Source organism: Hypomesus transpacificus, chromosome 17, assembly GCF_021917145.1.
Source record: "Hypomesus transpacificus isolate Combined female chromosome 17, fHypTra1, whole genome shotgun sequence".
Taxonomy (NCBI): domain Eukaryota; kingdom Metazoa; phylum Chordata; class Actinopteri; order Osmeriformes; family Osmeridae; genus Hypomesus; species Hypomesus transpacificus.
In genome coordinates this window covers 13,937,572-13,960,460 of record NC_061076.1, presented here as the reverse complement: position 1 = coordinate 13,960,460, position 22,889 = coordinate 13,937,572, and the positions used below count along the sequence as shown (strand labels likewise).

The following is a 22,889-nucleotide window of genomic DNA, read 5'->3' as shown; positions in this document are numbered from 1 at the left end:
ACAGCAGGAAGGACTCATCTCTTACTATCAAGCTGACATCACATCCTTTCTCGACTATCACTGATATATCATCCATTCACTCCCTAAAATATATGAATCAGACGTTGCCAGATGGTTTGTTACACATAACCATCTGGGAACATCAGCCTTGGAAACGTTTTGGAAAAAGACAATCCCTTTCAAAAAACACTTGACAGGTGATTGGATGAACCATCTATCTATCACTGTCCATCACAGGCTAACTTCAACCACACCTGTAGCTGCCAGTAGTTCCTCATGGTTCGCTGATTGGTCCAAACCATTGTGGTTCGGGCACAAACAAATAATGGAGTTTGGCTAAATGAAATATCGGGTGATTGTGATCTCGTGAATCCAGCTTGTCTCGCAAGATTACTGTAATATATTTATACACATCTCTGATCTATCTTCCATTCTCTTCCTATTAATAAAAACAATATTGCACTTTATTCTTTATACCCACGGTTTCCTTCTTCCTCTTTCTTCACCTCCTCCCCCACCAACTATCCTCCTCCATCTCCCCTTATTGCTCCATAGTGGTGTCCTGTCTGACTGGGAGTCTGCAGACCAGTCATCTGCCAAACTCACACACACACACACACAGAAACACACACACACACACTGAGCGCAGGAGGGTTAAAAGAACTGGAAGGTAGAGGGAGGTGAGTGTCTGCACTTTTGCATTTGTGTGGTGCAGTATGGTAAATGTAGTAAAAGGTGAGAAGGAGAAAAGGAGGTTGAAAAGAAGAAAGTGTGTGCAGATACATAAAGAAAGAATGAGTCCGAAAGAAAAAAAGAAAGAAAAGAGAGAGTAATGTGCGCCCCAGTAGAACAGAGGGATTTAACAGTTTCCTTTGTCAGTAAATCTCCTTCTCCTCTCTTCCTGTCCCTATAGCCTCTGTCTCTCCTCTCTTTCTGCCTTCTCCTTTTGTCCAACTAACACTCATCCAGAAGCACTTATTTCCAACAAATATATCTATCTATAATTCTCTGTTTAGAGATTTTCGACTAAATCCAAGAGATGTACAGTAAACCTGTTAGGCTATAACACCAACACATAAAAATCATATTGTAAAATATTTCAAGCTTTCATAAACTCAGTGGTCATCCAATCTTAAGTACTTTTTTTTAGATGACAGAACTAAAGTTGGACCAACTTTCCCACTTGGGGTTTAACTTTTGTCCCCAAACCGTCTCGCGTGTCATTCTACCGCTCTCAACACAACACTGTATTAAATTCCAGACCCCACCCAACCCTGGCCGTGCGCGCTCTCGACACCGGAGCTTCGAACGCGCACTTCTAAGTTTTTTTTTACTACTACGGTCCAGCAGTATAGGCACGTTTGCTACTTACATCACTCTTTCGGTCTCTCCTTTCTCCTTTCACACATCTGGACTGCGACGTCCTGAACTCTCCAACTTGCTCTGCACTCTACAAGGTAAGTAGCTACGGCTATTTGATGATCCAAACTACTGACCCAATAACTTTCCCATAAGTCTTTATCTTGATTATAACTTTATCTTGTTTAAAACCAAGCTATACATTGTATGAAAGGATACAGTCATATTTTACTAATGCGTTTTGTCTGTTATACAACAAATTATAAAGAGTTTTGCACTATAGTTTAAGTTTCTAGACAAAACTTTAAAGTTCATAAATATACGCTGAGCCAAGGTTTTCGTCGCTCGCAAAAGGGGCGTTGTCTGGAGCGCTTGTTGCAGATGCTGTAAATCAAATTCATTAAAATTAATCCAACAATTATAAACCATGCGGCCAGTTGTGAAAATGAGTCAGTTATGGTATTGGCAATGCAAGCAGAATCTAGTGCGTTCGGTTCTCATGTGTAGGCTACGCATAGGTTTATAACGGTACATTCTACAGGATAAGAGAGGGTGTGCATATACCAGTGCACTTTTAGAACCAGAAGACCAAGAAGTAGATTGTCATATTAAAACAAAATCATTCAGAAACTCGAACTCATACTTATTCATCACCGCCGTTTTTCCTGATGTTTTGGTGATTCATGGAAGAGCGTAAGCTCGGCAAAACTCTCATCAACATTGCCCTCTAGTGCTTTAAAGTATGTAGGCCTGCTAGTCTGCTCTTGGCATTAAGTATCCGAACTGGAAAAGCAGATATCCTCCTCGATATGAGGATCAATTAGCCTCGGCAATTTTAAATTGTAAAGAAATACTCAAAGCGGACAATTAATTAGAAGACTGCGTCTCGTTGGTCATGGACCCTGGCCAGTGTAACTCATGGAGTCACTAAATGTGTGTGTGTGTGTGTGTGTGTGTGAGTTTCTGCTCTGACCGAAATTGTTCCCAAGTCCCCCTGACCCAGTGACATAAGGCAAAGAGGAGCAAGCAGTCCATCTCTATCGTACTATCAGCTGTGAAACTATACCAATGAGTTCAGATCTCAGGGTGTTGCTACACAAGGAAATTTCAGTTTTGGAAGAGCGGATGTGCATTCATCAGTGTCTCACTTTTACAGGTCTACATCTTCATAGTTTCATACTCCATCCAGTTTTCCTCTCTGTCCAGACCTACCCTCCCCCTTCCTCCCCTCTCTCCTCCCCTCTCCTCTCCTCTCTGTGAGTGCCTGTTTGTTTTCTGCTTCGAGAATGTCAATGTTTGTCCATATGATTTCAATAAGAGATAGAACAAGGCTCAGAGGTGTGTGTGTCTGTGTGTGTCAGCATAATTTAGATTTGTCTGTGACAATACAGCAATGCATGTGTTCGTAATTGTGATACTTTGGCACAGTTCATTGTAGTTGACTCTGGTTACGGTTTGTGTGTGATGTTTGTGTGTGTCTGTGTGAGAGTTTGGCACAGTCAGTTATGGTTTTGTTCCCCAGTCATGGTGTGTGAGTGTGGGTATGTGTATTTGTTTAGTGTGTGTGCGTGTGTCAAGAGAAAAATGAATGAACTGCAGATGTGAGGATACTCAACAGGAAGCTGCTACTACTACTGAGAACACACACACAGCATGTTGCCAGTAGCAGATGGCTTTAACATTAGGGGTGCTGAAACGCATGGAGTTTCTGTCCCAGGAATACAGAGCATATTAAACACAGGCACACCCCTCACAGACAGATTAAATCATACGGATTAGAGATGAGTGTTCTAGCTAGTTTAATAGAGAGATATACCAGAGGTGATGCTAGGTTGGGGGTGGCTATGTTGCTGACACGTCAGTCATGACAAATGTCAAGTGTTATGACAAGCTGATCTCTGATCTACACTTGGGAATGCTGGGAGATGACACTTGTCAGGGAAGACATCTTCTGATGTGGTGGATGGTTGGATGGATGGGATGAATGATAAGTGGATAGATTTGGAAGTGGGATATAGAAAGAAGGAGAGAAGCATGGATGGATGGCTTGATGGGGAGGGTGCATTGAGAAGTCAATTGGTCAAGGGTGAGAACCCCCTGACACCCCCCCCCCCTCTCTCTGGGGGGTTCCACCTACCTATATGCCATGTGGGAGTCATTACTCAGCCTGTCACCCCAGGAATGTGTGTGAAAACAACCTTTGGTGCACACAAATACACATACACACGCAAGCACCTTAAGCCTGTTGAATGGCTCCCATGGTAGTGGTTCCCAACATGAAAGGATTCCAGTGTAGGAGGGAAGTCTTTAAACCCAGCAGGACTGACTAGGTGTGTGTGTGTGTGTAAGAGAGAGAGAGAGAGAGAGAGAGAGAGAGAGAGAGAGAGAGAGAGAGAAAAGAGAGAGAGAGAGTGGGGGGAGGAATAGAGAGAGGCGAAAAAAGGGAGAAAGAGTGAGAGAAACGGAGAAAGTATGTGTGAGGGAGAAAGAGATTTGGAGGCTTGGTCAAGACTGTGGTTTTGTGTTGTAGGAAAATGACAAAAAGTGTAATCTAAGTCAGCGTTTTGCACCAGAGAGTGATTTTGGTTGGGGCCTTTTTCACACATACACACACTCACACACACACTCACATTCAACACTTGCAGATGCAGGGACTAGTCTGGCTCAGTTTACAGCGGTGAATCCAGGGAGCTCTTTTACAGTCTGACTGTAATTCATTTGCTAATGCAGTTTAATAGGAGCTGAGATCAGTATGGGAGGCTGTTCCACTGTGTTTACTACACCACAGAGAGACGGAGGGAGGGAGGGAAGAGGGGAGGGAGGAATGATGTGACCCTTGCATTCTCAGCTATCTTTGATAATTACAAAATGGTTGTTTGTGTTTCTTCTCCTATATGGAAAAAGGAAAATAAGTGTGAAAGAAAGAGAGACTGACAGTAGCCAGAGAGACAGAGAGAGAGAGAGAGAGAGAGAGAGAGAGGGAGAGAGAGAGAGAGAGCTTTAATGATTGAAACACCACAGCTGTCAGCTAAAAGGCGGGAAATCTACCCCAGTGTTTGACGAAAGAGGATGTGTAATATCTGTGAAATCCCTAGTCTGCATACCTTGAAGGGGGATTTGTTGAGCTAAGCATGTGTATGTAATCTTAACCATGTGTGTGTGTATACATGTGTGTACATGTGCGTACATGAGCGTACACTCCTGTTGGTGGCAGATCACGGAGGTGATGTCACACTGTTTACCTGGCCTAATGGAACCTTCACTTAGACTTTGTTTCCCATGGATTGCAGACCAAGACCACAGACGATTAGGGTTCACTGTGTGCGTGATTTCACAAACTGTTTGCAAACAGATGATCATTTGCATGAGAGTTGATACTTGATACCACCCCCCCCCCCCCCCCCCACAAACACACACACACACATGCACACACACGTACAAAGGCATTTTACACAAACATATGCACACATACACAGGCATTTTACACAAACACACACACCCATAGACACATGCAGAGGCATTATACACAAACACACACACACTCACACACACACACACTCATACACACACACAGGTTAAAATGAGAGTCATCGTTGTCTCACGCTGAGTTCCCCTTCTTTTGAGTTGGTCTGTTTCTCTCCTCCTTCTCCCTCGTTTCTCAGAGACAGGAAGGCAGCTGCAGACAGAATCAAATCCAGCTGTGCTGTGTGTGTGTATGTGTGTGTGTGACTGAGTGTGTGTGTGTATGTACGTGCGTGCCTAAAGAGTAGAAGTCTATCCAGAACATGGTGAATGAACAAATGTGAACAGCGTCAGTGCTGTGGAGCGCTCAGGTCAGGGTTAGGGGTTCGAGCTCCCTGCCGCATCACTACTGTCGAGAGCCCTTTCCCCATGCCCCTGCTAGCCTTCTCCTCTAATACCACATAAGCTCTTCACTGAACGAGAACTAGACTCATTTCATGACTGCCTGAGGGACAGCGAGGGAGGGAGAACTAAGACGAGGGCTACGGAGCGTCTGTTCATCCCCTCTCTTGCTCCTTATACGCCTGTTTTACGGGGGGGCGAGTGTGTGAGGGAGTCGGGGAGTCTTGTTACAGCTTCTGTCTGCGAGCTTCTGCTTCGTCTCTATGGAGTGGAGGAAGTGTCTTTCCCCTTCTTTCCCATCCCCGCCTCCCTCTCTTCTGTTCTCCCCTTCTATTCCTCCCTCCCTCTCTCCCATCCCCCACTCCAGACAGGGGCCTGTCCTACCCCCCTGGCACGCCCCGTGGCCAAGTTTTGCAAACACACACCCACACACACACATACACACTCATACACACTCATACACACCCCTCGAGAGGCCTGCTTCCTGTTCATGGGGCGGGGCTGTTTTTACTGCGACTCCGTTTTGGCGGAGAGACTTAATTCCTCTTCTGTCTGGCTGTGTGTGTGTGTGTGTGTGTGTGTGTAGGTGTGTGTGTGTCTCAATATGTGTGTGCAGGATAGTTGTGTGTGCATTTGTGTGTATGCAAACTGAGCATAAGTCCATTTATCTTCATAGTTTGTTAGTGTGTGTTAGTGTATTATTATTAGTGCATACTGACATGTCAGTCATTTTACCAGATGTATTTATCCCACGTACAGTCGCAGTCATGGATCAGAAATTCTCTTTTCTCTCCGGCAAATGCATGCACAGGAAGTTGATGCTTGGGGCATAGATAAGACATACACCAGCACCAGATGCATGGTGGGTAGGGCAGTAGGGAAGCCCACGGTTCTAATCTGTGACTGGAGTGAAAAGGCCCTGGGGAAGCTACAAACTCAACAGTGTGTGGATTCAATCGGCACAGTTGATCTAGGAAACACTGGTCATCCATCCAGTGATGCTGTCATCGGCACCCCGCTCGCTGTTATCGCCCACGCCGCCGAGACGGAGAGAGATGGAGAGATAGCTGTCTGTGTGAAGGCTCTCTTTCACAATGTGTCGTTCGTTGGGTGGCGGAATGCAGGGAGTGTGCCAGTGCCAGAGAGAGAGAGAGAGAGCGGGTGGAGTGGAAGCGGGGCGGGGGACAGATAGAGTGGTGTAGGCAGAAGATAACACTGACAGTGAGTGGCTGCATTACAACTGGGTTTGCGTGTGTGTGTGTGTGTGTGCATGCGTGCGATAGAACGAGAAAGAAACTTGATCTGGTCTGAATGTATGCCGTCCCACAAGGCCCCGGGCCCCCAGTTCTTCTTCTGTGGCGTCTGATGTAAATAGATGTGTCACTTCCCATGCCTGGAGGGCGTTTAGTAGGTGAACAGGAGAAGTGTTCTCAGCAGTATTCCACTGACTCAACCCCATTACGAAATCACACAGTATAGGAGACAAGGAAAGAAGGCCCAGCTGTAGAATTGGGACACAGCCAGTGGGTCTGACCAGTGATATGGGAATAACGGTTGCAGATGTAGGAAAGGAGACAAGAAAGGAGCAGGTGGAGGCTACACAGGGGTGTGGGCGGAGCTGGGATCCCTGACCCGGCTGAGGTTCTCAACAGACTTGGTGTGCCAGCAGAATTAGGAACAGTTTGTGAAAAAAAAGCTAAGCTGCTTGCATAAGAGCACTGTACTCATTTCAAACTCCATGTAGTTCAGGCTCAGAACTATTTCTGTTGTTTCCCATAGAAGGAACTGGCTCTTTTCCCTATTGTGCAAAGTGTTTCTCCACCCTAGAGATGAAAGACACAAACACTCAACATTCCTCTTTTTATCCACTCCCTTCCTAGGCCGGCACACACACACCCCCACACACACACACACACACACTGTGTGACGTCTGTGAAACGCTGAAAGATTGACCTTTCTCTTTGCACGTAGACGGCTTCCTGAGACTCCTCCCCCTGCAGTCATGTTGGTCATCCTAGCCTTCATCATCCTCTTCCACGTCATCTCGGCCATCCTCCTCTTCGTCGCCACCATACACAATGTGAGTCCGCAAGTCAGTCCACAGAACAGCAGGCTCTGTTTCACCCTGCCACAAAATGTACTGACACATCCTAATCCTTTTGCCTCCCCTCTCTCCCCTCTCCCCCTTTCATCAGGCATGGTGGGTGGTGGCACCACCAGGGGGCAGTCTGATCTACACAGACCTGTGGTACTCCTGCAACTCCACCTGCTACCCAGTAGAAAAGAGCGCCTCGACTGAAGCAGGTAGCCCTGCCGTGTGTCTGTGTGTGCGCATGCCTGTTGTGTGTGTATATGTGTGTGTGCACAAGGGTGTGTCCGTGAGTGTGCATCTGTGTCTGTGTCTTTTGTGAGGGAGGGAGTGCGTGTGTAAGACTTCTCTCTGTCGCCACCTAGCCTATCTGCAGGTAGTGCAGGCGACCATGATCCTGTCCGCCATCCTGTGCTGCGTGGGATTCTTCGTCTTCATCCTGCAGCTGTTCAGACTGAAGCAGGGGGAGAGGTTTGTCTTCACCGCCATCATCCAGCTACTGGCCGGTGAGTAACACACACAGACGCACAGTCACACACACAGACAGACACACACACAGGGAGTGAGGAGAAGTGATGAGTGACCCCCTCGTGCCCTCCCCCACAGCTCTGTGCGTGATGATCGCAGCGACCGTGTACACGGCAGAGAGGGAGTCCTTCCAGGTGGAGCCTCTGAGGAAGGGGAACTACGGAGCGTCCTACGTCCTGGCCTGGATCTGTTTCCCCATGACCCTCTTCAGCGGCCTCATGTATCTAGTGCTGCGGAAACGCAAATAGGCCCCAAAGCAACTCACTTAACCTTATCCTCAAACTCATATCAAACCACTCGTAACCCCCTTCCCCCTACCTAAACATTTACAAACGCTCAATAACCTCACACCAAAACACTCATAACCCCCCCCCCCCCCCCACCCACTTATAACCTGCCCATAACCTCACACCAAAACAGTCCCCCATCCCCCATACCAAAACACTCGATCCCCCCACCCTTCCACCAATACAGAAACACTCTTCACCCCTTCCCACCCATTCCCCCACACCAAAACATTCACAAACCCCCCCCCCCCCACCCTTCTCCCCTTACCAAACCACTCACACCACCAGTCCCACCTCTGACAACACTCATACCCCAAATCATCATCCCCAACCTTAGACTCCCTCACTCATCTTCTCCCCTCATCATCCACAATACAGGACATGGGCAAATGGGCATCGTACACCTTTTGCTGGACTGGTCATGTCTGGTCAGTACTGGTCTGGACAGGTGAAGAGTACCAGGGGAGTAAATACAAACCACTCCCCTGACTGGATGATGGTCATTCTCCATGTGCAGCCTTTGGAAGGATCTCAAATGATATTGGACTTTTTGTTGCAGTTTGGGAAAGCTACAGTCAAATGAATCTATTTGTACATACTCACTTTTATGTATAGTCAAAGAAAATGCCAAAAACATTGAGAAAAATACTGTTAACTGTAGCATACTGGAATGCTAGTGAAGTAGAATGTTCTGTTGTGTAGGATGTAGGACTCTGTGTTTTTCCTGTTACTGACCCCCAGTGGAAGAAGCTATGCTGTGACGTGACATATCGGACATTCAGAAGAGAATTATTCAAACTTGAAATCCAACTCAAACACAAAGGGAGACTCCTAGAGTCTGGCGAAGGTTTAGCTTTAGGATGACAGACCTCTTAATGCCATCTATATGTGAGTTTTCACTGAAACGACGAAAGCTATTTATTGTACGAAACCACTATAGTGATGTGCCATCGCAACAGTCTCACTCCATCTTAGCACTGTCTGATCGGGTTGTCTTTCTCACAGCAGTCAGAGAATGCCGTTTGTCTGAAGAGTGAGGCGTTATCTGATTTGGGATGGAAAGAAATGGAGAAATTCAAAACAATGAAAGAATGTGCGGTTGTCTAAACAGCCAGTGCACCGGACACTACTTGAAAATAAACCCAAAATAGAGGACGCCAAAAAGTGTCATTTTAGATGAAGCCTCGCTTTGTGTGAGTTTTTTCTTTCCTTTAAGTGTCCATTTAAACTAGTTTGAGTGCATGTTGCAGTTTACTGGCACCTCTTTTAGCATATCTGTTCCCCCTATGCCCATAGATCCAAACAAATGACCTGGGATTGACAAGTAGTTCTACAGTATTCTCCATGGCACGTTTTCTCACCTTTAGTCTAGAAAGTGTACAGTTTAAGGTTCTGTGGCTGAGGTATTTGATTTTTGAAACTGACCAAAGCTCCACTTGTTACTTGTATTCACAGCATCATTTAGCAAGTATACAGGGACTATAGTGACATGGTTAGATCAGTACTGAGTTGGGACATAACGTTAGAATAGAAAATGGTTTTCCTGTAGATTTTTTTGTTTTGTCGTTTTTATGGACCCTGGTGAGAAGTCCAGTATACAGGTCAAAATGAGATGAATAAAAGACAACCAAGCTGTATTTACTTGCAGACTTTAACTCATTTGTTGATTTAATTTCATAAAATGAAGTATTATCTCCATATACCTGAGACCCTGCTTTTCATGAGACATGTTCCAAAGGAGTGACCAGAATTGGACATCTACCCCAAAAGCAGCTTCCATTTGCTCCAACCCCATTTGCCTTCTAGAGTTTGGGCTGTCGTGCTGGGATCCATCGCAGACGGCCTCCCTTGCTGCCTTCTCCAACCACAGGGTGGGGGGAAGAATCAGCTCTACTGGGAGAAGGGAAAAAGCTCAAAACCTTGGGAACCACCGGGTCCAGGCTGGCACTCTTCCTAAGCAAGGATAGTGTGTGGCCTCACACACATGGGGTGAGCTCACCTCCTGCTAGAAGCTGGAGTGGACAGGGAGGGGTGGGGGTTTCGGTTGGGTCACCATAGAAACTCAGCGGTCCCTGCTCTGGTTCCTGCATTGCTGTGGAGACCTTGTCTGATCCTAGGCTCAGTATAATGTGTGTCTTTATTTGTATTAAATGTATTTTACACTAACACGTCTCTTTTTATCTGTTTAAAACTCAGGACAAGATTTTATTCAGTTGCAAACATGAATTGAACTCGTCAACAGTAATATGAACCACTGAACTCTTGAGAAAACATGACACCAGTAAAAAACTGCTGCTTTCCAATACTAATAGCATATTTGTCTCAGAAACAGATCTGTTTTAATACAGAAACTCGTATTTCCCACACTATTGTGACAACACAACATAAATGAACTGTAAGGCACATAAGACTGTGTAAAAATGACCCCAAAAGTTTCCAGTCCATGAGGAATCCCCTCAGTTCTCCATCTGCTTGTCAGCTGCTCCACCTGCAGAAGCAGCAGGGGGGCTGGGGACTCGTCACACCATGGAGCCCTGGACAATGTCACACACGGGAGGTCGCCAACAGCCCTGAACAGAGTGGTGGGACACCAGAGAAGGCTTTGTGTCTCCAGAACCTAACTGGTCCTGGTTTGACCCCCATGAACCCGGCCGGCAAGGCCATTTCCAAGCCCGCGGACCGGGTCGGTCTGCCCCCTAGGGCAGCAGTGCGTGTTTGATGTTACTGTACGTGCCGTAGCGTCCAAACTTGTCCTTGCCCACCACTGCGAAGCATATCTTGCGTCCAGACATTTTCTTCTGGATTTGGATGACGATAGCCATGGGCAGAGGGATGGCGGTCACCTCATACGAGGTCCAAGTCACTGAAAACAAGCCACACCCCTTTCCCTTCTCCAACACCATGCACACTCTAACCAGGGACAAGGGGGGGGAAGAAGGAGGACAGTTAGAAGCACAATACATTTGGAGCCCTTATGACAGGCCTAAGGGAACTTTAAAACGGCTCAAAGTGATCTGTTGAAGACCTCTGCAAACAATCGTTCGTGGTTGTAGTACCTGAAGCTATCCATAGGTGGCTCTGTAGGGTCTTTTTCCACCAGGTCCCACAGGATGCTTATGCCGGGGGGGTTGTGGATGTAGGCCAGGGTGACTTTGACCTGGGAAGGAATGGAGTAGGAGGCGGCCTCGGCAGGCAGGACCGAGGGGAAGGTGGTGGGAGGGAGAGGAGGGAGGCCAGGCAAGGGATCATCCTGAGAGACATAAGAAAAATGAGGACGATAAGAAGAAACATGTTAGTGTATGTGTGTTCAATGGGGTTTTGTTACACAATACAATGACACAAACGTAACATGCTTTAGACTGTGACGAGTAAAGGCATCAAGAGTTACCCGAGCAGAAATCTTCCTCTCCTCCACTTGAGTGGTGGTACCTGTCAATCACAGGGCCAGTCAAGGGTCAGTTCTGAGGCCAATGTGGAAGAAATTGGGATTTCCTGTGTGCTACCGTTATTCACTTATCAACAGAACTAGTCATTGGATACTAGTTAGTATGTCATCATGTGAGCTTGCTATTAATATGAGTGAATTGTGTCTGTGTCAGGGTTAATAGATGTTCGGATTCAAGAGAAAGTACTGTGTAAACATTTACATTTTGTCATTTAGCAGACGCTCGTATCCAGAGCGACTTACAGTACAGGGATATTCCCCCCGAGGAGAGTAGGGTGAAGTCCCTTGCCCAAGGACACAACATCATTTGGCACGGTGGGGAATCAATCCGGCAACCTTCTGATTACTAGCCCGGCTCCCTGACCGCTCAGCCATCTGACTCCATGAAACATACCTTGTCGTGACTACAACTCGTGAGTGGTCAACGGTTGAGAGCTATGAATCTCTTTCTCTGAGACTGTTATGACTGTCGTCATAACTGCCTGACTGTCACTTCAAGCCTTGCTTAAATATGCTGATTGTTTGATCTTTCGCAGTGCATGTATGAGGAGCAGGTGTCAAAAACATGGTGCAAACGAAGCATGAAACTTTCCACAAGTTTTAGAATGACTAGCTGACATAATTGCCTGACTGTCACTATCTATGTTTACATTCTTGTGCCCTATAAAAGATGGTCCTCCGGCCTTCAGAGCTGGGAGAGACATGTTTGAGACCTAAGCCTGGTGTTGTGTTGTCATTTATTGTCAGAGATCTGGTTCTCTCCCAATCTGCAGATTGATAATACTTCCTAAAATCCAGAACTCAACTGAACTTAGTCATTCCGTTTGTGAAGACGGAAAAAACACTTTCTTCATCACCAACAACCAATCACGCACTCCTGATGCAAAAAGTTGAACAGTAACTCCCCCCTCCAAACCTCGAAAATGTTCTAGGTTACTTCCCCAATGACAAGCTGATTTGTTTTTTTGCTGTACTGTACTATTGTAATGCTAATGTTGAAGTGTCCTTGTTTTACTGTAGCTGAGATTTTGTTGTTACACTGCCTGACAAAATGCAGTCCGTTCCTTGATTCTATCCACAGGAAATACTGTTAGAACAATGTCATTCTAATCCCTACTGTCCTTCTATTAGCACTATTGTCTATTATGTTGTTTTGGATAGAAGCGTCTCCTAAATACTTATTGTGAAAGAATTTTAGGACATATTTACAATGTATGTGTTTTATAAGTGGTAATCTGTAAGCTCCTTTGTTCATTGATAAAGAATAGACAGTGAGGGTAAGAAACTGAGGCTCTGTAGGATACTTTCCACTGGAGGAAGAATGGTATAGAATCTTATATGACTTTCTATCTTTTAAGTCAGATTGTCTTAAGGATACCTAACTAAGGAGCCAGAGGCGTGGAGGTTGGCGGACTCTTGGGTTCTCGTGACCCGAGGGAGTCGTTTTAGAGAGTCAATCCATCCAGCTGCTCTGACCTTTTGGCCATGGAGACTGTGCCCTGTTTGTGTTTGATTAACTCTTGTTTTAGTTAACTTTACTATCTCCTCATTTAGAGAGAGATGCAACATCAAAGAACTTTGGGACACTTGGCCTGGGGTTATATTGTATATATTTAATGTCACTAAAAGTGGTTAGCCAATCATATACTATGATTATAACTATTACTATATAATATTAGTATATACTACGTTTTGAGATTCCATTCCGCCAGTGACTTCCCCATACATTTCCTTACCTACTGATTTTGTTATTAAATGTACAATAAGCTAGCTTGACTTGACCTGATCCTACTTCTGCCAGTGTGATGTGGGTGTTTACCTGATGGAGACGTGGGTGTCTTGGCACTGCCGGCTGCCGGAGGCTGGAATGTCTCGATAGGCCCCTCTGGAGACGACTCCTTAAGCGCCCTGTCTCTCAAAGGCTCCACCTCCAAGGGCTCCACCCCCATGGGCTCCGCCTCCAGGGGCTCCTCCTTCACGGCCTCTTCCATCACAGGCTCCTCCTTCACAGGCTCCTCCTTCACAGGCTCCTCCTTCACGGCCTCTACACCATCTAGCCACTCCCTTGCGGCGGGCTTGGCTCCCGTAGATGACATGGGGATCTCTATCTTGAGGGACGCCTAGACAGAGGGGAGGGATGCAATCACGGTCTTTGGCTATCAAACTCTGTTGGATGTTGAGCTGGTGATGCGTACCTTGATCAGGTCAGGTGGAGAAACAACAGCAGGTGGAGTCAGAGTTGGAGAAACTGGAGTCAGTCGAGGAGGAGATAGGGAGGGATCTCTGGTAAATTGGCTCTTCAATTCAACTATCGAGAGGGTGAAAGAGAGAGAGAGAGAGAAGCAGAGATGGAACATTTTATACTTTTACATAACACTATTCATCACATTTTCTCACCATTAGTGTGCCTCACCTGGTTTGTCATCCATGCGTGGCCTCTTTTCATTGGGCATCTAATGGAGGCAAAGAAACAAATCAGAAAGAGACAGAGTTTTAGGACTACACTAGTCTTTTTGGCAAACACAATGGCAGATGTATGAAGGTATTACCAGATTCTGCCGGATGCCACTGACAAACTTCCTTTTCTGACAGGGGACGATTTCAATTGGTTCCTCATCAGAGTCTAATCTAAACCCCACATAAACATTCTCACTTTAGTTTGACAACTAGATGATTGTATTCAAACTAAGAATCTGTGTGTGTGTGTGGTATACCTGGAGAGTTCAACAGGTTCAGACTCTACAGCGGATGGCAACGTATTCCTTATCTAAAGGAAAAACAATGTTGTTCCAATTAAGTGTATGTCGATGGGCAGTTTGTGTGTTATGGGTAATGTAGTCCACCTAACTCTCACCTGATTTTGTGGGGTGCATTTTGTTTGTGCTCCAGACATTCCCATTTTCCTCAGAAAGGCCATAGCTGCATCTCCTCTCCGCTTCACCTTCTTAATATGGGCCTGATGTGGGGGAGAGAGAGATAAAAACAAGAGGATGAGCAAATGAAAGGCAACAACCTAGCAATTTGGCTGGAGTTCGAAAAGATTTAAAGCAAAAAAAATATCCCCCCCCCCTCTCTTTAAAGCCACTTCCCCAAGACACAGGAATGTGCTGACTGACTACTGCTGGGAGGTAGACAGACTGACAAGTAGCCCATACAATCATTGCATTAAGTCCGAATGCCGTCCGATCATTACATTCGGTCTGAGCTAAATAATTGGTTGTGTTTATAACAGCTATGCGACGCCCACAGATATTGGATTTATTTTATTGTCAAACCTTGTGATTTGGGACCTTGGGATGTGAAGTTTATATTATAAATTTGAGTGTGTCTCAACAACTTTACTGACCTTGCCTTTAGGGTTTATAAAATGGAAAAGGGGAAATGGTGTAGCAGAAATATATATGGAAATATATTCATGCACTATTTTTTGTCTTGTCGGATGAGCAGTGAGCGTACTCACACACCTCGAGTTTGCGGATGTTAAAGTCGCATTTGGGCTCACACTCCAGCTGTTGAACCTTTTGTAGCAGAGACTCCATCTTGGTGTCAGTTTCTTGGACTGCATCATGGACCACTGTTTGGACCAGACTCTGGACCTGCGAAATCAAGTCAACTCTGTTTTGGACAACTCTCTCTCAGCCCCCCCCCCCCCCCACACACACACACACACACACACGAAGGCAAACACTCAGTTACTTACCTCTGATTTGGAGAATCTCTTCACAGCTAGGCTGGGTTCAGGTTCTTGTTCAGTAAAATTTCCGTTCATCCTGAGCTGTGATTGTTCAGACTAAGACTTCTGAGGTCAGCTACAGGTAATATAAAACCATGGATGGCAAAAGAAAAGAAAACATGGTTATTAATCTTTTTGTTGGTTGCAGTGTTGAATGTCTGTGCACGCTAGCTGGCTGTCTAGCCTGGAATGTATCAAACTAGCTTAACATACGCAATACCATTGAATTTGAGTTAGCTAACTACTGTAACTACTGGAAGATATAGAATACTATCGTGTCAAGGAAAACCAACAAAAAATAGGCATAGCTCGCTAGCTGGTATGCTAATAACATACAGTAGGCCTACCAATTTTTTTTGAATAATTTCGTGAGTCTCCGTAGTAGGCTACAGGCACCTAATTAAAAAATATATTCCGTCTCAAACGTTGCATGTCGCGCTAATGCAGCAAAGTACGCCGGCAATCTGGTGTAACTGTGACTGTAATGGTGAAGCCAGTTGCATTAGGAAGCAGCCATTGCCGCGCCTACGTCAAACACGCCACGGGTCCTAAACTACGGTGTCTCTGAAGTGCAAATCACATTCACAATGGCTGTTTAACAATCCGAAGAACGCTGAGAACTGAAAGTACGGTACATTCTTTTGAAGAACGTTCTGGCAAGCCTCCTTGCGAGAATGATCTTGCAAGGACGCAAGGACGGAGAATGAATTGCCCAAAAACTGAAAGTGTCAGAATAATTACAAAACACGTGTCAAAGTTGTCGTGTGTGAGTCTGGCCAATCATGAAATCGCTGTGTCATCACTAAAACCCGTGCAGTTGCTCTTGAGAAAATGGGCTCGACTACACAGCCGGTGTTGGACCGGCAGTTCTCGAATCGATCTCACAGTACTTTGATGGCTACGTCACAGTGACCTAGCCTCGGCGCCGTCTCAAGTTGGACAAAACGTTTAACCGGAATTCACTGCATCCGGCTGCATGAAGTCAGTCCATGTCGAACGCACATAAAGACACTCCCCAAATGGGAAACGACATTACATTAACTCAAAACGGAAAGGGTTGGTACTACACTTCGTCGCTGATTGGATGCAGTAGCCCAGATAGCAAACTTCATTGAAACTACTTGAATCAACATTCCGCTGTCAACACTAATTTCATTGAACCAATGTCAGACTCTGATGTTGATTCATCCTCATTTTGCATCCTTATTGGGGTGTGCTTGCCTCGGCGAGCACAAACCATTGTTATCTCACATATTTATTTATAATTTTTTTATTTATTTTTGCCCCCCTAAGGCTCAGTCAATATTTGGACTACATAGACAACGATGTCAAAAGGTTCGTCTTGGTCTCGATTGCGTTGCTTGTATTTTGATTTACGTTCCGTTGCACAGTTTAGGAGGTTACAACGTTTTTGTGGCAACAAAATGCCTTTAGTCGACAAAGGGTAATCTGTGCTAGCTACGTCACCACGTCAACAGACGTCAGCAACGACGCATGGCTACAACGTGATAGAGACGTTCTAGCACGCAAATTGGAGCTTGGATTACGAGTGAAAAATCCAACCCCCAAAAATCCCAACCATTTGGCTTTGTTGAGAAAGCGATTTTGAGTGGAACTGCCATCTCGGATTTTTGATTTAGGTCTTGAAAGTCTTTGTAATTTGAACGAGTGCGGGTCGCCCGTGAGACCGCCTAGTATTTTAGGCGGCAGCCTTGCTAGAAAGCTCCATAGTAGCTAGTATTTTCATAATTTTATAGTTCAATTTGACACGAAAAAACTGAAAGAGGGACATTTTATGACGATATGACTATTGTGAAGACAGCCAGATGGTGAGATTTTAATGTAGGTTGCTGTAAAAACGTTGATTTGTTTGCTACGTGAGAGCCTCCAGTCAGCCTCCATTGACGATTACCGGCAGCAACAACTCATCAGACGCAGATCGACAACAGTGTTGTCGAACACTCGTCGACAACACTGTTGTCGATCTGCGTCTGATGAGTATTTTCTTAATTTCGTACCAGGGTCAATTCTACATCCAAATGGAGAGCAGTGTTTTAAAGATATGGCGATTGTGAAAACAGCCAGCGGGTCAGCATATTTTTGTTATTTGTGTAAAACTTGGAATTTGAGTGAGACCGCGTCTTGTTTTGACGTTACAGAGTCGGCTCGCCCTCTGGCAGTGTGTAGAAGTAGGCTACAGTCCGTTTGGACCCCTCCTCATTTGCAATCAAAATATTAGTGCATGACTGGTCTACTAGTCTATGGAGGATTATAGGGGCCAAAACTAAATAAATAAATACTTGGATAAATAAATAATGATATAACACAAAGCTTAAATAAATGACACAAAATATATAAATGTTACATGTATTTGTGTGTATATATATATATGTTTACGTTTTCTTGTGTTTACATTTATTTATTTATACTTACATATATTTATTTATACTTACATTTATTTATTTATACTTACATTTATCTATTTATACTTACATTTATCCACGGTGAAACTTGCTGCAGCAAAATAAATCTGTCGTCCCCCCGTCACCAAATCAGGGGGCGGGTCAAAGCCTCTGATTGGTGAATGAACAGTATTACACACCAGGCAGGCTCAACCAGTCGATCAAGCTCTCTTCAATCTAGAGGGATCCTCTATCGCCTCACTCTACAGCTGCTAGGGGTGTGCGACACTGCGGACACTGCACGATGTGGTATAGATCCGATACCAAGGGGTAAATACAGGGCCAGTATTGCCAATACCGATACTTTGGGCTTAGAAAAGCAGTGGAGGGGCAAAGTGAGTTTGAGCGAAGTTAGATGGTGTTTGCACAACCACTATGATGTAAAGGGAGTTGTGTACTCAGTGTGGAATGAAACTTAAGTATCGATCTTATCAAGCTATCAATCAGGCTATTGATACCAACGTTGGTATCGATAGTTGCCGGGTTTCCCAACCCGGCCACTGTCGGTCTTAAGATTGATATGCCCACCCCTATGCTGTATCATCTCGCTGAGGATCGTGAACACATTTTCATTGATGTCTGTGTCAGTTAGGGCCAATATCATTCCTATAATTTCAGCGAAACTCTCAATATGATGTAAAAAAAAAGTGAACTGGCAGGTGCCTCCATCTCTTCAGCTTCCGCCAACATTTCGACCACTGTAGCATTCAATATTTCATTCATTGAATCCGCACAAGGTGCTGCCACCTTGGAATAGTCAAAAGCAGTCGATCCAAGTTGAACCACCAATCAGAGGCTTTAACCCGCCCCCTGACTTGGTGACGGGGGGACGACAGATTTATTTTGCTGCAGCAAGTTTCACCGTGGATAAATGTAAGTATAAATAAATAAATGTAAGTATAAATAAATAAATGTAAGTATAAATAAATAAATGTAAGTATAAATAAATAAATGTAAGTATAAATAAATAAATGTAAACACATGAAAACGTAAACATATATCTATACACACAAATACATGTAACATTTATATATTTTGTGTCATTTATTTAAGCTTTGTGTTATATAATTATTTATTTATCCAAGTATTTATTTATTTAGTTTTGGCCCCTATAATCCTCCATACTAGTCCAGCGATCTTTCCATTGCTTCACAATCAAATCCGTTCCACTTTATCAGTAGGGAGAATACCCATATCAATATAATTCCACTCCACGTTTTCTAGAAAAACAGCATCACGCACGCAGATTCAACTCCCATATTCTTTGATCGACGCATCGCGCTTGTAGCTAGCACTTCAGACATGACTGTTCCACAGAGGAGATGGCCATAAGAAGGGTTTTTTTCGACGAAGAGGAAAGTAAGTCAAAGTTGCCCAGTTTTCCCTTCAGTGGCCAAAGCACCCTTCTGAGACATTCTCTGACTATAATAGCATTAGTTAAGTCACAAAGATCCTTCTGCATACATTATGATTATTGCTAGCTAGATAAGCAAGCTTTTTACCTACATCTAGCACTAGGCTATACCATACTTTATTTACCCATTACAAGTGGAACAGTATTTGTTGATTTCTTAATCTGGGTCTGAAATATGTTGTGCTCAGACTTAAGCGTCTGTTTCAGGAAGAAAGAGATGACAAATATGTTTTTTCCAAGTAGCTACAAAAGAAATTGCTGGTGAGCTAATCTGGAGTTAACCTTAGCTAACATGTGAGTTTGTCTAGTTTGTCTAACATTGTCTTCCAATTTAAATAAGGTTGCTCAACTTTGCTCAAATTTTGGCAATTCGCAGAATTTTATTGCTACATGTTAGTCTGTAACATGAAGGCAAAACTGATTCAACCATTAAAACCATATATCCTCTGAAAGCTTATACCCTTGTAGGATGTTATCTAATGAGACAAGAGACACGTCCATCTCTCCATATTACTAGTATGCTGCCCATGCACAATAAATTCGGTATTGGTAAATGGAGTAGGATATATGGCTGATACTTTTTTGGGCTGTGCCATTTAGGGAAACTGATTCAACCACCTAAACCATGTATTTTCTGAAAGCTTACATCCTAAGGATGTGATCTGTGGAAAAGACTACAGGTTTGAACACAAATTTGATCATTTCTGAACTGTCCAGTCATGCTTTAGGGAGATGCTTTTTTTTAATGTAGCCTACATAATTATTAGGCTACTAAACCTATACCAATTCTGAATTGTATATGCTGATAACATGATTTACATCTCAGAAATCTTCATATGAAAAATCTACATTAAGCTTATTATTATCAATATGAAAGAATGCTCAATGCATCTCCATGTCTCCTGATATAGGTGGTAGAGATTGAGAGTGAGTCAGAGGCAGGGGCAGCATGCAGGGGCAGCATGCAGGGAGACAGCTCTGTTGCAGTGGAGACAGCTCTGTTGCTGAGGTGAGTGCTGAAAGGTGACAGGTAGTTGAAGATGTCCCATTGCTTATTGGGAAGTTTAGTTTTCAAAATATTTTAATGTCCAGCCCCTCAGTATATGTATTACAACTATGGTAAATTGTTGTGGTAAATGCACCAGAATGCAGGAAATTGCATCTACATCTTTAAAAAAATTCTAGGTGACAAACCCCCAGACCCCCCGCATAATGTGTCCCCCCCACTCTCAAAATGCTGCTGACGCCCATGGCTACAGTACTGTCTTTATTCTGTCCTAGCAGTTGTGTCTACAATGGCCATAGACAGATAGCGAACGGCAAAGAATCAGGCTGGTTTATCTTCTTGAGATTTATTGAAATCCAATTCTTTCATCGTAAAACTTTGGAATACAAACAAAGATATAATTACTAATGAGCCAAATATCCATATTTTATACACACGTTACCCTGCGCACATGCAGTTGGAGCTAGCTTAATTTACACAAAGAAATACTCAGCTAGGCTGACATAAAACTGTTATGTCCCCGGCCTAATCCGGGCCGGGATTTCTGTTTTCTGGATTTCTGTGCCGGCTCCAGGTTTCATACCATACTCCATTCCTCCTGTGTAATTGACACACCTGCAACCCATCCCCTCATCAGCACCACAGTATTTCAACCCCGGTTTTCCTGTCCCTCATCGCCAGTTCAACGCTTCGTCCAGAAGGTAGTATCGGCTCCCAGTACATGGTACTATATCTAGTCCGTCCTAAAACCTTGTTTCCTCTCTGCCTGCTACAGACCACATCCTCCGGCTCATCAGCCTGCCTGCCACACCTGCCTGCCCCACCGGATCTCCTTCGCTCTCCTTCACCTCAATTCAATAAACCAGTCAATTTGACCTTCAGTTGAGTCGTGCATTTGGGTCCACACCCCAGTAGCCAGTTGGTCCAACATAACAAAAATTATAACTTGACAACAATTAAATTGTTGCCTACATATTCACACAACTGTTAATTACGATATCTACCTACAATAACCAAAGGAAAACTTACGGACGTATTCCTCCGAGGATCCGATATTCAGAACAGCCGTTGGTACTTATCCGTTTAAAACATGTTGAAACTAAACTTCATCTACTTATACAGTAATTTCATCCAAAAACAGTATCTCTCTTTCGCCACTAGGCGTCGCCATTGCACCACAATTAGTGTAGTGCAGCCTAACAAAACAGTCTCAATACAATTGAATACACATTGACATTTCTTGAACAGAACAGTCTTCAATGCCACAGCTATGGCTTTATTATGTCTGTGGCTGTTCTTTAATGCTGCAGAATGCTCCATTTACTTGAATGGGGCATCCCAACGTTCTGCGGTGAACAATTTTCTCATATTGCACATTTGACCGCTGTCAAGGGAAGTGGCCTTTTTGCCTCGGATGGCGAACAATTTCTCTGCTGATCAACAATACGAATGGTAACAAATACATTGTAAAAAGACAAACTGTGTTAAGTTATTTTTGTTGGCAAGTAGCCGTGTAATAAGCGGGATAATGCATGGAACGCCGGTCATCATTGGGAAAATAAGCCCCTTCAGGGCGAAACAAAACCCCTCCGCTTCTAGTCAGGGTGCTGTTCGTCTTGTCGGGGCTTATTTTCCCGATAATGACCGGCGTTCTATACATTATCCCTTACAAAAGAAACGTTCTCATTTCCAGCGCTTTCAAACAATCAGTGAAGTGTGGATAGCAACAGCAGCTAGCTTGCCTCTAGCAAACTGCTTTTGAATTAGCGTGTCCCCCTAAATTAATATCGAACTAATTTACGTTTTGGGGGGCTTATTTTCAGTTAGCAAAAGGTACTATTTGAATCGCAATTCCATCTGAAATACTGCCAGTGACAACGTTGTTACAGTAGCTTGTTTCAAAGGGGGTTCCTTGTTTCAAAGGGTGTTCTTAATGAATTATGCAATATGAGTAGGCTAAATGCTTGAAAATATCACTAGAAGGGAAAACGGACCCACCTGCAACCGGCGCAAGTAAGCACACCCCTACAATTTCCCCAGAAATTGTACCCTCTCTAGTTTCATATTGAAACAACGTTGAAATCACAACCCAAAATCAACGCGATATTAACGGTATTTCTACCAATATAACTAGTGAAACAACGTTGTAATCATAACCTAACTAAAGATCAACATGACTTCAATGGTATTTCAATCGATATGAACCACAAAACGTACGTGAAAATGTCCTGCTTACAGCCAGGATAAATGTTAAGAAGGCTATCCTACACATTAGGTTTATGTGATATATAAATTAAAAAAGACCATTTGTATTAGTAAAAATATTTATTTGTAAAAATAAAAAAACATTCACCCCTGCTCTGTTTGGCGTCCAGCCCCACTGTCTGGGGCATAGCGAAGTAGTTTTAGTGTGGCCTGGGCAAATGCAAATTCGGAGATTCCTGTCCCCATTTGCTGAATTAGGGCATCTAAAAAAGAAAACATACAAACAAAGACAAAGTTATAACTTTCAGTTGTGAATTATGCTGATGAATATGTTGTAGCTATGTGTAATCGTCTGCAGTCAAACATTCCAACGTTCCACCCCATTACAGTTACGACCGTTTCTTACGTTAATTTGTTAAAGATTTGCCACAGCAACTAAGAAAAGTAGCCTCCTACATTGATATATCTAAACACTGTCTCAAACTAACAACGCTTAG

The 22,889-nt window shown here is 44.1% G+C and overlaps 2 protein-coding genes and 1 long non-coding RNA gene across 4 annotated transcripts in view; 2 read left to right on the top strand and 1 right to left on the bottom strand.

Moving 5' to 3' along the window:
- Positions 1–1,303: 1,303 nt before the first annotated feature.
- Positions 1,304–9,764, top strand: emp2 (epithelial membrane protein 2). The gene is made up of 5 exons (XM_047038079.1): positions 1,304–1,457; positions 7,195–7,303; positions 7,419–7,527; positions 7,678–7,818; positions 7,919–9,764. Exons 2-5 carry the CDS (start codon positions 7,226–7,228, stop codon positions 8,086–8,088), a joined length of 498 nt encoding a protein of 165 aa, XP_046894035.1. The 5' UTR covers positions 1,304–1,457; positions 7,195–7,225; the 3' UTR covers positions 8,089–9,764.
- Positions 9,765–10,286: 522 nt separating this feature from the next.
- The window catches only part of atf7ip2 (activating transcription factor 7 interacting protein 2), a 91,924-nt gene continuing 79,321 nt past the window's right edge, over positions 10,287–22,889 (bottom strand). The window contains exons 1-12 of one of the 2 annotated variants that reach the window (XM_047037991.1): positions 15,653–15,941; positions 15,273–15,381; positions 15,037–15,168; positions 14,427–14,528; positions 14,287–14,339; positions 14,122–14,200; positions 13,986–14,025; positions 13,768–13,880; positions 13,392–13,692; positions 11,516–11,556; positions 11,184–11,377; positions 10,287–11,037 (exon numbers count right to left, since the gene is read on the bottom strand). In XM_047037991.1, the coding sequence (XP_046893947.1) occupies positions 10,824–11,037; positions 11,184–11,377; positions 11,516–11,556; positions 13,392–13,692; positions 13,768–13,880; positions 13,986–14,025; positions 14,122–14,200; positions 14,287–14,339; positions 14,427–14,528; positions 15,037–15,168; positions 15,273–15,341 (1,338 nt within the window). In that variant the 5' untranslated portion in view covers positions 15,342–15,381; positions 15,653–15,941 and the 3' untranslated portion in view covers positions 10,287–10,823. Of the gene's footprint in view, positions 11,038–11,183; positions 11,378–11,515; positions 11,557–13,391; positions 13,693–13,767; positions 13,881–13,985; positions 14,026–14,121; positions 14,201–14,286; positions 14,340–14,426; positions 14,529–15,036; positions 15,169–15,272; positions 15,382–15,652; positions 15,942–22,889 lie in introns of those variants that run through there. The other variant, XM_047037992.1, reaches the window with a different exon arrangement.
- Positions 20,152–21,444, top strand: LOC124479377. The gene is made up of 3 exons (XR_006957438.1): positions 20,152–20,190; positions 20,762–20,888; positions 20,963–21,444. It is a non-coding gene; the product is annotated as an uncharacterized LOC124479377 (long non-coding RNA).

Coding starts and splice junctions, on each gene's coding strand:
- emp2 (XM_047038079.1), top strand. CDS start 7,226: ATGTTGGTCATCCTAGCCTTCATCATCCTCTTCCACGTCATCTCGGCC. Junction 7,304..7,418: donor TCGTCGCCACCATACACAAT/GTGAGTCCGCAA, acceptor CCCTTTCATCAG/GCATGGTGGGTGGTGGCACC. Junction 7,528..7,677: donor GAGCGCCTCGACTGAAGCAG/GTAGCCCTGCCG, acceptor GTCGCCACCTAG/CCTATCTGCAGGTAGTGCAG.